This window comes from Aspergillus saccharolyticus (genome assembly GCF_003184585.1).
Source record: "Aspergillus saccharolyticus JOP 1030-1 unplaced genomic scaffold BP01scaffold_31, whole genome shotgun sequence".
Classification (NCBI taxonomy): Eukaryota; Fungi; Ascomycota; class Eurotiomycetes; order Eurotiales; family Aspergillaceae; genus Aspergillus; species Aspergillus saccharolyticus.
The window spans coordinates 250047-263126 of NW_020290641.1; the positions used below are offsets into that span (position 1 = coordinate 250047).

At 52.4% G+C, this 13080-nt stretch overlaps 6 protein-coding genes across 6 annotated transcripts; 2 read left to right on the forward strand and 4 right to left on the reverse strand.

Annotated features, from left to right (window-relative positions):
• Positions 1-121: 121 nt before the first annotated feature.
• BP01DRAFT_126665 (uncharacterized protein) lies at positions 122-544 on the forward strand. Its single transcript, XM_025570444.1, has 3 exons — positions 122-236; positions 306-480; positions 537-544. Exons 1-2 carry the CDS (start codon positions 158-160, stop codon positions 392-394), a joined length of 168 nt encoding a protein of 55 aa, XP_025428870.1. The 5' UTR covers positions 122-157; the 3' UTR covers positions 395-480; positions 537-544.
• Positions 281-2707, forward strand: BP01DRAFT_346007 (fungal specific transcription factor domain-containing protein). Its single transcript, XM_025573618.1, has 9 exons — positions 281-343; positions 414-480; positions 537-664; positions 725-965; positions 1018-1283; positions 1340-1354; positions 1406-1591; positions 1650-2122; positions 2175-2707. Exons 3-9 carry the CDS (start codon positions 638-640, stop codon positions 2689-2691), a joined length of 1725 nt encoding a protein of 574 aa, XP_025428871.1. The 5' UTR covers positions 281-343; positions 414-480; positions 537-637; the 3' UTR covers positions 2692-2707.
• Positions 2708-4385: 1678 nt separating this feature from the next.
• BP01DRAFT_126686 (5'-methylthioadenosine/S-adenosylhomocysteine nucleosidase family protein) lies at positions 4386-5864 on the reverse strand. The gene is made up of 2 exons (XM_025570445.1): positions 4624-5864; positions 4386-4568 (listed from the first exon to the last, which is right to left on the reverse strand). Exon 1 carries the CDS (start codon positions 5668-5670, stop codon positions 4651-4653), a length of 1020 nt encoding a protein of 339 aa, XP_025428872.1. The 5' UTR covers positions 5671-5864; the 3' UTR covers positions 4386-4568; positions 4624-4650.
• A 246-nt stretch (positions 5865-6110) lies between these two features.
• BP01DRAFT_359119 (phospholipid-translocating P-type ATPase domain-containing protein) lies at positions 6111-11287 on the reverse strand. The gene is made up of 3 exons (XM_025575595.1): positions 7626-11287; positions 7323-7552; positions 6111-7261 (listed from the first exon to the last, which is right to left on the reverse strand). The coding sequence occupies exons 1-3, from the start codon at positions 10935-10937 to the stop codon at positions 6403-6405; spliced, it is 4401 nt and encodes a 1466-aa protein (XP_025428873.1). The 5' UTR covers positions 10938-11287; the 3' UTR covers positions 6111-6402.
• Positions 11023-11546, reverse strand: BP01DRAFT_126695 (uncharacterized protein). The gene has a single exon (XM_025570446.1). The coding sequence runs from the start codon at positions 11445-11447 to the stop codon at positions 11109-11111; it is 339 nt and encodes a 112-aa protein (XP_025428874.1). The 5' UTR covers positions 11448-11546; the 3' UTR covers positions 11023-11108.
• A 904-nt stretch (positions 11547-12450) lies between these two features.
• On the reverse strand, positions 12451-12988 carry BP01DRAFT_359122 (uncharacterized protein). The gene has a single exon (XM_025575596.1). The coding sequence runs from the start codon at positions 12955-12957 to the stop codon at positions 12685-12687; it is 273 nt and encodes a 90-aa protein (XP_025428875.1). The 5' UTR covers positions 12958-12988; the 3' UTR covers positions 12451-12684.
• Positions 12989-13080: the final 92 nt, after the last annotated feature.

The window sequence follows — 13080 nt, forward strand, 5'->3', positions numbered from 1 at the left end:
CGGAAGTTAGGGCCAAGAGACCCGGCCGTCGGAGTTCATCGGCGACGAAGACGAGAAAATGCAATAAGGGGGGCAGAGACTGAAAGACGTCTTCTTTCCTCCTCTCCTTCCCCCCCCCCTCTGTAAATTGACTAGTTGTTATTTTGTGTCTTTGAATATGATGTCAGCGGCGGAATCAAGCTCTGCTGCACTGCATAAAGCATGCGACGCGTGTCGGAGTCGGAAAACGCGGTGCAGTAAGTGGATTTTATTGTTTTTTTTTTTTTCTTAATCTCCGGCGCAAAGGCTGCTGCTAAGTCTGCCAGGTATTTCAGGCACCAACACTACCTGCAATCTCTGCCTGGTAAGTCAGGCCACAACCACCACCAGCATTGGCCCCCTGCTATGGTATTGATATGTAGGTGTTGTCGCAGTCGCAAGGACGTTCTTGTTCCTTCACCCCAATCAAGAAACCTCGGAAGCGCAAGTACGATCTTGAAGGTGAATCTTCTCTTCTTCAATGGAAACATGACTTCCAGTTTAACGTGGATCACTAGCTTTAATTCAGGCAGATGCTGAGAACACTTCGCTGTCTTCAACCCATAGCAGCGGCCTCTATATCGACACGCTGCTTGTGGATCGTCAGGCCTCTCGACACATGCGAGAATCTATCAATTCAGACCAGGCGAGTTAGGCCGTGAGAACAGCCAGCAGGGCCAGCCCCCAAACTGACCATCCCTTCTAGCTGACCACCATCTCTGGGTTCAACCCGAACATCTCCTTCTTCCCAGCCAAGCGAGTGAAAGCCATCAATGAGAGACTGGGTCATAATCGGCTGGACCAACTCCTCGAGGAGATTCGCACCATGGTTGCGACCAAGATCAAGGCGGCGTGCAGTATCCCGCAATCGTATATCCAGCGGCGGCACTCGCTCAGCCAAAGACACGAGTTTCCTGACTGGGCAAGCATTCAGGCTCATATCTCTGGTATCTCTATACTCAAATGAACCACAGACCAACTCAACCTGACCGGGAATAGCGTATTTCGAAGCTGTGCACCCGCTCTATCCGTTCCTCTCCCCCGATACATTCCGCCAGAAAGCCGCGGCTGAGGATTTGTCCCAGGCGCTGGCTACTGACCAGGCTTGGGCAGCATTGTTCTACGCAGTCGTAGCTATCGGATGTCAGAATAATGAGGGGGGCAGCTTCGATGTGGGTGTGGGGGAGGCCTGGCAATATTTTGAGCGATCACTGTCGTATTTTCCGGACTTGCTGTTTGGCCGCGGTTCGTTGACTTCAGTGCAGGTATGCATGTTGCCCTCCATTGTAGAAACGAGTTCTCGTCGGCTAAACATTACTAGGCACTCATGGCGATGGTATAAGGTTTCTCACAATGTAGTTGTGGGGGAGAGCTGACACCCACGCAGGCTATCTTTTCCTCCACCGTGTCTGCCTTTCAATTCGAGCCATTGATGTTGTCCGAGGCCAGCATCATGGCACAGGGACTGGGTTATCAACGGTCAAACAGCGTGCAGGAGACGTCTCACCGTCGCACCTTCTGGGTCCTCTACTTTCTAGAGAAAACCTCATGCTTTGGAACATCGAGGAATTCAGTGAGACTTCCCTTCTTACTCTCTCGCCCGTGCAAACGCACACTCACCAACCCACCAGGTCATTGATGATGCCAACATCAGCTGCGCCATTCCAGATGTGGCAGAGTCCGTGTTTGATGATTACGACTGGTTCTTCTGCTTCGTCAAGTACGGTCGTCTGGTCTCGAAGATCCACCATTCTCTCTTCAACATCAGCGCCGTGAGTCAACCCTTGCATCACTACAACTCGACGGTCATCAGCCTGCGCTCCGAGCTCGAGACTTGGCGCCTCTCGATTCCCTCGCGGTTCCGACCGGGCGAGGTTCCCAAACCGCGTCTATTGCGTGAACCATTGGCCCTGAAGATAGCTCTGCTCACGCATTATCTGTACTTCAATGCTCTCCTGACCATCTCATGGACGATCCTCCATGTGGGGACTGCGCGAGTGCCAGCGTCCCAGCAAGACATCCTCAAACGGGAACTACTCCGCACGGCGAGAAGCGTCCTCGAGTTGACAGCCTTCATCGACGTCGCGCCCTCAACTCCTGTCTGGTACGTCGCTGCATCCCGGAGCGTTCTGATCACAGCATAACACACAAAACAGGCTCCTAGCTGTCCTCCCGCTGTCAGCTCTCATGATCCTCTTCGACCTCGTCGTCCACAATCCCACCCACGCCGAAACCGGGCTGAGCCTGGCCCTCCTCGACATGGCCGGCGGCCATTTCAGTCGCATCGAATATGCCAGCAAAGGCGCGCTTCCGGGCTCCTTGGTCGCCGAGTTCGCGCATCTCGCTCGCCAGTACGTCTCGGACGTCCGGAGCGGCAAGTCCCGGTCGAGCCACGAGGCCGTCCGAGGCAGGGTGTCTGGCGAGAAAGTCCTGGCATCCGCCAACGCGGAGGGGCCGCACCAGGGATGCACTGATACTCAGCTCGAGAGTGCAGTCATGGATGCCGGCTTGTCTCAGGGCAATGGTCTCGATGCCGCAGCGGCGATGCAGCCTTGGAGTCCGGCTTCGTTTGACCCGATCTTCTTTCCGTTCTTGGATGATCCCACCTACGCGCTGGACGATATGCGGTGGCTGGGGATTGATGTTATGGGCTTGTTTGATCAGTTGTATTGAGCCGCGGGCGGTCAGGGGAGGGTCGTTTTCTAATAGAGAGTACGAAACATGATGGCCTTGGCCTTTCGGCGCCGTTGAGTATTTCAGTAGGCGCATAAGTGGTTTGGTCAGTCATCTCTGATATCTCATATGCCACAGGGTTATACTGTGGCTAGGATATAGGTTAGAGATGGTCTACCTGGTAAAGTGCACATTGCTTGTTTCAATGAGCAAATCCCAGAGGGTGTCTTTTTCTCGCGTCTTGGTGTAGGAGTCCGGTTGACTGAGAAACTCCGGTCATGCATCAGGTTTAGAGTAATATCTCTGTTGTCACCCCGTTACGCGGGCAGTGATCTAAATGATACCCTAAGATTCAGATCGCGGGGTTGTTTGGACCAGAGAAGAAAGCACAAGGAGATATTACCTCAAGCTCTACTTGGTCCTGAATGAAATCTCAAGACCTAGAGTAATATCTGTTTTGTTGTTCCATTAACGAACGATCATTACTGTCTCTTCTCTGGTTGTACTTGGCGTCTCTTTGAGAACACCTTAGTCAAGACATGGTGACTTTTCTCACAAGGTGTTAATATGACAGGGCTCAGGATTGAGAGGGCAGGAGCCATATTAGGCATGCAGTTGGCGAGATATGGGATACCTTGAAGAGACTTTCTTACTATGTATATACATAGACACAGCCACTGGTCCACTGCCCGAGCCTGCCGCTTGATGAAGAACATTCCAATTTCATTCAGGTCTGGAAAGTACTGACGGTGCTGGGATGATCGAATTGACACCTTTCTCGGAACATAACGATTCAATTAGCCTGCTCGGGATTGTGAAAGGAAGGTGTCCATTTGAACAAGAGATATTCTTTCTAGCTATCTTCTACCAACCGATGAAGCCCTTCGATAAGCTATCAGAAGAACTAGATTTATGCGTCGTGTGATTCGAAGCATTTTTGCGGGCAAGACAATACTTCTCTTAGAATTAGCAGGATTGAGCAGGATGGCTGCCCAATACTTACGGTGCATGAAGCCTTAGTTCGAAGTGTTACGTAGGTTCACCTGGTCGTAGGGAAGTGGACTACTGGATTTGTTACTACTAGTCCACATCGACATCGATATTTTCTCTGACAGTTCCAGCCCCCCTGTCTTCCCTCTTCTTCCAATGAGATCATGCCAAAGCCCCCTACCACTCAACCCACCCAATTCAGGTTCGTCTAAGCAGAGGTTGTGCTGGGCAGACCACACATTGGTGTAGTAGGGGTAGTGCAGGGCCGACAGGTTGACCGCCACCGTGAGCCAGGCAAACAAGCCACCCTCAATCGGGTCGCCCAGGTACGATTGGCTGGAGTCTAAGTCTCTCAAACTGATCGATAAGACCCTTCTTTGCCAGATCAGGACTCGAGTCAATTGCATTCTTGGTATCTCTCTTGAGCCAGAGCCGGATAATGGATCGCTGGGCTGCGATGGTGGTGAAGAATTTCCTGGCACTGCCACGGTCATGCTCCCCACGTGTGAAAAAGAAGCTGTCTGCCGGATAGCCTTGTCTAAGGAGATCTCGTGCAACAGTTCGTGCAATGGTCGATTGCCCTGTCCCTGCCATTCATTTAACCAAAAGATGCATTTCTCATCAGGGCTTTCCACCCACTCCGCGAACTGGCATAGAACATCAACTCGAGTACCCGAGAAGACATTCGTCTTCGTGTTGGTGCAGATATATACTCATCAAACGCTGCACCATCAGCTACCGGAAGCTTCGTTCAATCGATCTTCTCCTCGGTGAGCTTCGCTATGCTCAGACACAGCTCGCTGCGAATTGTCAGTAACGTCCCTTTACTTTCCCGGATCGCCGCCCAATATACGTTTGTTCATCTATCTTGTTTACTAGACCTGTCACTGCGGTTCTCTTTTAGTGTGAAGCAAGGCGCAATTATGGTATGCTGGAACTAACCTTGCATGACTTTGATCCTTGAAATGGTTAGTCCATGGCGGCCGAACATGCACTCCCCTCGATTTGAAGAAGCAGAAGAAGCTCCCGTGCATACGCTGCAGCTGTCAAGGCTGCATACCTGTGCCATTCATCATTCTTGTGCGAGTCCGAGTAATCGCAAATACCTCTAATCACAAGACAAGGCAGGTTGTGCATCAGTCCCGCGGCTTCCATCTCGAAGCACAAAACCTTCATCTCTGGATCGTGGGCATACAAATCGCGCGTGGCAGCATCTTTGATTACAGAGTTTCCAGACGCAATTGTCCCATGGTGAACAGCGATCACTCGATGACCCCGTCGTTGAGGCCTCCGTACAATTTCCGCTAGACCACACCCGTCACAGGTATTTCCCCCTTGATGCCGATACTCGGCGCGAAATAAAACGTCTTGGAATGGTCGCTGGTACTCGGGCATATCGTCCATGAGTCGCATATGCTCCGCGATTGAATCTGGCTTCCGGGAGTCATTGTATCGCCGTCGCAAGTCGCCCATAACCGACAGCAGCTGATTCGGCGCAGCGCTTAATTGCCCAGTCCGCTTGAACTGGCCATCAGGAAGGCGTTTTCCTAGATCATATTGAACAACTCCCCCACGTCCACCCTGCGGACTGCTGACGACCACATCTCCGAGCCGGATATCCGTTTCTGGCGTCGGGACTCCGCCGCCAATGCCCACCATCAACGCAAACCGCAATTGTGGAAACGATCTCACCATGTCTCTCGCCACGCGCGAGGCAGAGTTTGTGCCATAGCGTCCCGCGGGGAGACACCCCACCACTATCCCATGGTCTTGGATTCTACCGAAAGCGTAGCTGTTGTCGTCGCTATCCTCGATGCTGTCAGGCCCGTCGAACTCCTCGTCTAACATCCGACACGCACATTCGTATTCCTCCTCCAATGCGCAGATCCATCCCACTGTGTAGTAGGCTAGTGAGCCTGGGTGCTCAGGTTTGGCCCTGACGTGTCTTTCGGCGAACGTAGCCGGCGGAGAGGTCTCTCGTTCTGACATTGTCACATAGGATCCCGTAGAGCCTCACGAGGGGTCACTGGAAAAGAGGAGCGGCCTGATTGATGTTTCTATGGCATCGCATTCTGCTTGATGAGTATATTTGCAATTTTGGAATGTTGATGTGCCGGGGAGATTCGATTCAGGGGTCCATCCCAGAAGAGCGCATCAGCCCAGCGCTTGACGCCGCAATCTCATTGGCGGCGAGGGACATCAAAACACCACATTTGCCAATTCGATGCATGCTTGACGCCGAACACGTCACACTGCCTGTGGCGCAGCCTCATTTTTCACCTCAGACAGAAAGACCTCGCGCTGCAGCCTTTCGGCCGAACATACGAGTGGCTTGACCTAGGGAGGCTTGACAGATTTCGTGATGGTTACAGCTGGACTTGTAAGGGACTTTGAAATACACAGCCCCCATACGACACAACGACTGAATAAGTGCAAGTCCTATTGAAGGTATAGCTCTATGTTACATTAACTAAATATGTGCGAGGCGATATATCAACCAAGTCAGTATCAACAGCAGCGCAGAACAGGTCGCGCTCGATCAGACATTAAATGACGAAAAAATCGTAGGAATAAAGATCAGGGGATATAAGAAAGTTAAGTCACAGTGGCTGAAGAGCTTTTGTGCGTATCGCGTAAGATTTATCAAGGGCGTAGGTCCGGTGCCCATGGGAAATTGTGCGAGAGATGAAAGAATATAGCGAGGAAATAAAGCAACGCGTTCTATACTGGGTATGTCGAAGGGGGATCATTTCGACTTTTTAGAGGGCTGTGCGGCGTTTGAGGCTCCATGCTTGTTGAGTCGACCGGCAGAACTGGACCGGAAAGCGATTGCTCCCGACTCGCGCTATCCCATGAGGTCTGCCGTTGGAGGCCAAAGGCAACACTGCTGTTGGCGCTCGTAAATTGGCTATCAAGCCGGTTCGGCTCGCCCTGGCGATCCACGAGAGGAGCCACAGGCGTGGAATTCGCAGTGCGATCGAGGCTGTTAGGTCCGGGATAGTCGCGCGTGCTAGTAGCTTGATGATGGGCAGTCCCAGGCTCCGACGCCGTGGCAGACGCTTCGCTCCCGAACGAGCCCGCGAGCTTGCCGGCATCCGGAGGCACGTAGGCTTCGAATTTCTTTAGATAATCGTAGTGGCCGAGAGTCACTTTTTCTCGGATAATGTCCACGTCCATGGGGAAGTAGACCTTCTGGATGCATTTGCAGACGAAGCGCGGAGTCAAGCAGATCACCACGGTCACCAGAAACACGACCCAGAAGGACAACGCTCCATAAACTTGCTTTGCAGCACCGTAGAACGTTGCGGAGGATTGGAATGACGAATAGACACCAGTCCAGAAGAAGATCAATAGCGAACTGATAGCGTTGATCAACGTCGAGAACCAGTCCCACCGGTACATGTTCATCATCACGTAGGTATTGCTTGTTACCACAGCACAGGTGGCCACAAGAACACCCACACGATAGATGTCATCAATGCTCAATCCGTTGTCTGTTTGGAAATTGGCATATTGATACAGCATATACGGCATGAAGAAACAGATGATCGACTGATAGAAACCGTCAAGCATGTAGATCCTGGACAAATCGATTAGCATCAGTTAAACACAGGCCAGAGCCAAGCTTCGGCGCAACTCACCAGAACTTCAACTGCGTCCACTCCTTCCGCTCGATGCCGCGCATGTAAAGTTGTGGGACTGCCATAGAGACCCGATCGTCGACGTCTTGGTCGAAGATGCCCATAAAAATCACTGGCAACGACGTAAATGCCACGTTGACCAAGGTGATATAGGTATATTCGAAGAGATAAGTGCCGTCGAAGTTATCGTAGATAGAATACCAGAACAGACAGAAAGTCCAGACCAAGTTCTAAGCATCCAGTCAGTATCTGTCCGTCAACCAGGATCGGCGGAAGCCAATAAATGGTTGCAATATCACTTACCTTGTAGAAGAAGTTGGCAGTGGTCTCACCGAGACGGCGATACGCCCATCGTCCATGGACCAAAATCAAGCGCTGCAGGAATCGGAATTGCCCGATCGCGTAGTCGGCCGACATGACAGCCTGGCGACCCTCCTCGCCAGCAATCCCCACTCCTACGTCAGCCTTTTGGATCATAGAGACATCATTTGCGCCGTCGCCAATAGCCAGAGCCATCACGTTCAAGCCTTCCTTGACCATTTGCACCACAGCAGCCTTCTGCGCCGGGCTAACACGGCAACAGAGCACTGATTTACACTTCCGACAAAGAAGCAAGAACTTCTGCCGCAAGGCCTCGTCCAACATAAACCGGAGGGTATCGCCGTCCAGCACGAGAGCGTGAGTCTGTGGTGGCGGCGAGTGATCCTTGCGAGCGGCCTCCAGTTCTTCATCCGAGCCTGTAATACCGAAGATCCCCAGCTTGCTATCGAGCAACTTGGCGGCCATGTCGATGTCGGAAGGAGCATCAAACACCATGATTTCCATGTCATTGTTCAGGAGGTTGCAGGAGTACCCAATGTTGATCGCGGTTTCAATCTTGTCACCGGTCAAAACCCAGAGCTTGATACCTGCGTCGGCAAGGAGGGAGATAGTATCTGGGACCCCGTCCTGCAGGCGATCTTCGATGGCTGTACCACCAAGTAGCATCAGATTTTGCTCGATGGCACTCGACACTTCTTCCAATTTCTCCTCGCGGTCGACGATAGCAGCTGCAGCGGCGTCGTGCATGACACTCCACTCGCGATACTCTTCAGGCTCGATGGTGCGCTCCGCAATGCAAAGCACTCGCAGACCTTCTTGGGCGAATGTTTCGAGATCCCTCGAGGTGGCGTCACGTAACTCACGCTGTTGACCGGGAGCAAGGCGGGAGTAGATTATGGTATCGGCTCCTTTACATAGCAAACGAATGGTGCCATCCGGCATCTGGACGATCACACTCATTCGTTTACGCGTGGAATTGAATTCAAGAATGTTCAGGATAGTATACCTACGCTCTTCGCCCATGATGTTCACGATCAAGCTTTCACCCGATCGGCCAAGAGTGGTGAACCCACAGTCGCGAGCCGTGGCAACCAGAGCAGCCTCGTCGGGAGATTGCGCTTTGAACTCAATCTGGGGCGGATCGCCAGGAATACGTTCCGTAACCACCGTGTGACAGAGTGCCAGTGCGGTCATGAAGTCAATCGTAGCTTGCTGCTGGGCCTCACCCGAGGCACCGCCCAGATCCGCTGCGAATTGAGGAGCCACGAAAGTCAAATTCTCGTCCTTGAGGTACGGGTTATCATGGAGCTGGCGCAGTTGCTGGAGCATTTCCACCCGAGCTTCGCTGATCCGTTGACGAGCCTTGGCAGCTTCTTCCTCCACATTCACCAAACCCTGCCTTCGCTGCATGCCCAATTGCGCTTCCGTGTATGCTTCCCCATAAGGCACTCCGTTGACTGTACACTTTTTGAACTCCATGACATTCTGCGTCAGGGTACCGGTCTTGTCGGAAAAGATATACTCGATTTGACCAATGTCATCAGAAATATTCCAAGACCGGGGTACACAAGACATGTTCAACCGATCATAGTACATATAGATGTCGTAATAAATGTAAAGGGCCTGGATGACACGGCAGATTTCCAAGGAAATATACAAGGCGATGGGGACCAAGTTCTGGAAGAGGACCACGCCTACGAAAAAGGCGATCACACCTTGAACTGCTGGTGAGCCGCCGTATGAGCCGTAATCGAAGAATGTCAGTGAGGCATCGTCCAAGCCCCAGGCAAATCCGTTGATGAACCCTGAGATCACACACATGATGAACAGAATGGTGAAGTTGTAGACCACGTTCCAGTTCATGTTGCGTGCCATTTGTGGACGTTTGGTTGGTGTCAGGCCCTGGTTTAGCATGATCTTCGTTTCTGGTCCGGTGAAGAGCACGACGCCCAACGCCCACTCGGTGTTTTGCAGGCTACAGCCACGAAGCAAGATGTTGTTGATGGTGATAGGCTCGACGCGATTCTGTGGGGCCCCTCCCGACTCATCATGCTGATCCCAGTAGATAGCACCGCTGAACGAATACAGATTGGCATGGGCGGGGGGCGATTCGATGGTGAACTCGGCTTTCTCGCAGTCTCGGGCATTCCGCAATACCCGACCGCAATTCAAGGCGTTGCGCACCTTCAGGTTGGTCTCACCGTCCAAATTCTTGGTCTCGACATAACAAGCTCCGTCGGGGTCCGAGGTCGAAAGAATGGCAATGTCGGCGGGGATCTGGTCCCCATTGTACAGTCGCACGAAATCGCCCACGTTGACATCCTTCCAGTGTTGCCGTTTGAAGCGCGCCTTGCCCGAAGTGACCCGGTTGGGATTCAAGACACTACCCTTGGTCCGTGCCCACGGCGAATTCGCCTGCTGATCGTGGTCGTGCGAAGGGCCCGGCCAGTCACCAGAAGCACGGGCCTCCATCGTAGGAGAAACTGCCGTCATCTCGATCGCGATTGGAGAGGTCGGCTCGATGGAGGGCCTGGCATCCGCCATCTCGACATCTCCCGCCACATCTTTGTCGTTTCCGTTCTTGCGAAAGAGGCGCTTCATGCCCCGATAGCTGGCAATGACCCCACGAGTGCAAGCCTTCTTAAACCTTCGCCACAGGGATACATTGTCAGCGGTCGCATTGACGTTATCCCAATCTGTCAGGCGGTAGACCGGAGAGTTGTTGAGTTCGTTGTCGGACACAGTTCGTCGCCAATCCTCGATCGCATCCTTGACGGCGGTGACGACAACGATGACGATCAGCGGCACGGCACTCAGACCGGGATCGGCGTCGCCGAAAATTTCAAAACACTGCAGAATAATGACGAACAAGAAGTATAGGTTGGCAATGTTGTGAAATTGCAGCCACAAATTCTTGGGAATAAAGGTAATAGGCGTATAGATCGCAGTGCGGATCTTGTTTCGAGGATAAACGGCCTTGAGATTGCCTTCCTCGTCCCGCTCCTCGTCCGGAATAGGAAGGTTGAAATGCACTTTGCGCGAGGCCGATTCTCCCTCGGCGACTTGGGGCACACCAGCTGTTGCACTCGCCATGGCATCGGCATGATTCTGTCGACGACCGCGTTCAAGGATAGAGACCCGTTTGCGCAGGCCGGCCGTGGTGTTCTTTCTCGTGGTGGCCCATCGCGCGCGCTTGGTGGATTTCTGGTTCACCTCCTCGGAACTGGGGAGAGGAGGAACTTCGCTCGAAGCTCGTTCCAAGCCATCCTCCCCTTTACCATCGTAGCTGTCCATCTGAGCACTGACGTATTCCCCCAACTATTACGAGCGGCTGACCGTCAGCATCGGACCGGCCGGAAATCCAAGCACCAACTCGATGGCGGCCAACGCAGGCCTTCGAGGGAGAGGTCAGTAGAGCTGGACGGTGGAGTCGACAAATCCGACTGGGAGCGACCTAGTCAATCCTCACATGTTAGTCGGGTTCTTGAAATGCACGAATGAGTGAAATGGAGTGGGTTTAGAAAGCGGAGGTCGGCAAGCTTCGCGGGTGGGACGGACAATTGGAGTGGGATGCGACCGACCGGAAGTAGATGGAATCTCGACCTGGTGGTGATAAGAGGGAAAGAATAGGTCGAGCACGATGCTGGCGGGGGCGAGAACACGAAACTCGTGAAAAAACGCGATAAGAAGCGGAAAATGGAGGAGGAATTGAGGAAGAGGGAATGACAGGAGGCGGAGGAATGCAGGGAGGGGAAAGTCAGATCTCAGGCTGGGCGAGGCTCCCGTCTTCTTCTTCTTCATCATCAAATGAATAGGCGATGCAACGGGGGGCACTGCCACCTCTCATAGGCGGGATCAGCACGGCTGTCCCGGCATCGCAAAGGCGTTCACCGCCCGCCTGACTAATTATTGTCCGTCCGCCTCACTCCATTTTTTAATTTTTTTTCATAAGTGAAAAATTGCATAAGGCAGAATCTTCTCGGAGATCCATCGGACCGAAGCGGAGTCCGGCTGCAGAAGTCCTGATGCTCACTAATCCCATTGCAGCTAAACGTCCCGGAGTGGATCAATTAAAGTGTGGCAAGATTCAAGGGTCTGAAACAGCTCATCTGGTCGGTAACACCTTAATCAAAAGATGATCATTTATCCATTGTGTTTCTGAGGCGTGGCAGAATCAGGGTACAGTCAGTAAATGCTTACAGGTAGGGTGCGCATATGCTGCTGACACCCTCTACACGAGGACTTGCATCCCTTAGTCAATGCATCTGCAGAGTATCTACCTAGTATCCTTTTGTTGGTGGAGGATCCACCCGACGTCATTCTTCTCGTCGTGAATGTCTTGGCTGCTGGACTTGGCTTCAAAATCATAATCGCAAAGTATAATCTATCGGCATCAGTCTCGCCGTCTTAGCGATTGGTGATCAGAACTGAACGCAGCACTATACCTTTGAGCACTATACTCTTGATCCCACCAAAGCGCTTTGATAAACCACGCTTGATGAGATACACATGACAGTATATATTCCAGCCTGTATGTTGCTCTCTGAGTATTAACGCCACACCGGCCACATTAGGTAGAACCCCCATTGTCCACAGTTCCACTGTTACTGGTCGGTGTAGAGGCGATATTTGTCCGGTCTGCCCTTCTGAATAACAGAATGTTCCCAATATCTACCTAGGTAGTTGTCATAACACACCAGGCTATTCGTCGCTATCAATTGAGTACACATCGATCACCCCAGCTGAGGCAGTTGACCGTCAAGGTGGCGTATGTACATCTTCGCTCTAATACAGTCCATGTGCATGATATATATCAGTACTAGTATTATACAGTCTGCATGAGAATATCTACAGTCCCCGTCCGTGTCTAGAAGGAGATAAGAGTGGTGAAGGGCCGAGTGACCAATTATAGGTGGTTGCTTCATGTCACGTTTCATTACATCATACAGAGAAAGTAGATAAATCACCAAACATCATTTCATGCAGTGCTCCCAAGTCTCCCGAAATTGTGAATCCTGTCATCCATCGCAGCTTATATCCCCTACCAGCCTCGGGACTTCCACTGTCCAGCATCCTCAACACCCTGCGCAACCTTGCGCGCTCCATCTTCCACCCCACTGCCGATATTGCCCAGGGCATCCCCGATGGGCTTGCCCGCACTGCCAGTTGCGCCAGTGATGGTGTCTCCGATGCCTCGGCCTGCTGCTCCGGTGACGCCGCCCACGGTGCGGGAAACTCCACCGACCGTGTTTCCGAGAGTGGAGGTGACAAACTTAGCGGCGCCGGTCACCCCGGAATCTTGGGAGGAGGGCATTTTGTTGTTTGGGTCGGGTGGCGGTTCGCGAAAACTGATACTTTGGGAAAGACTTGATTCGGATGTGCGGCAATGAGAAAGAGAAGTAGTTGGTTCTATGTAGGAGGCAGCTCGTGGTTGCTT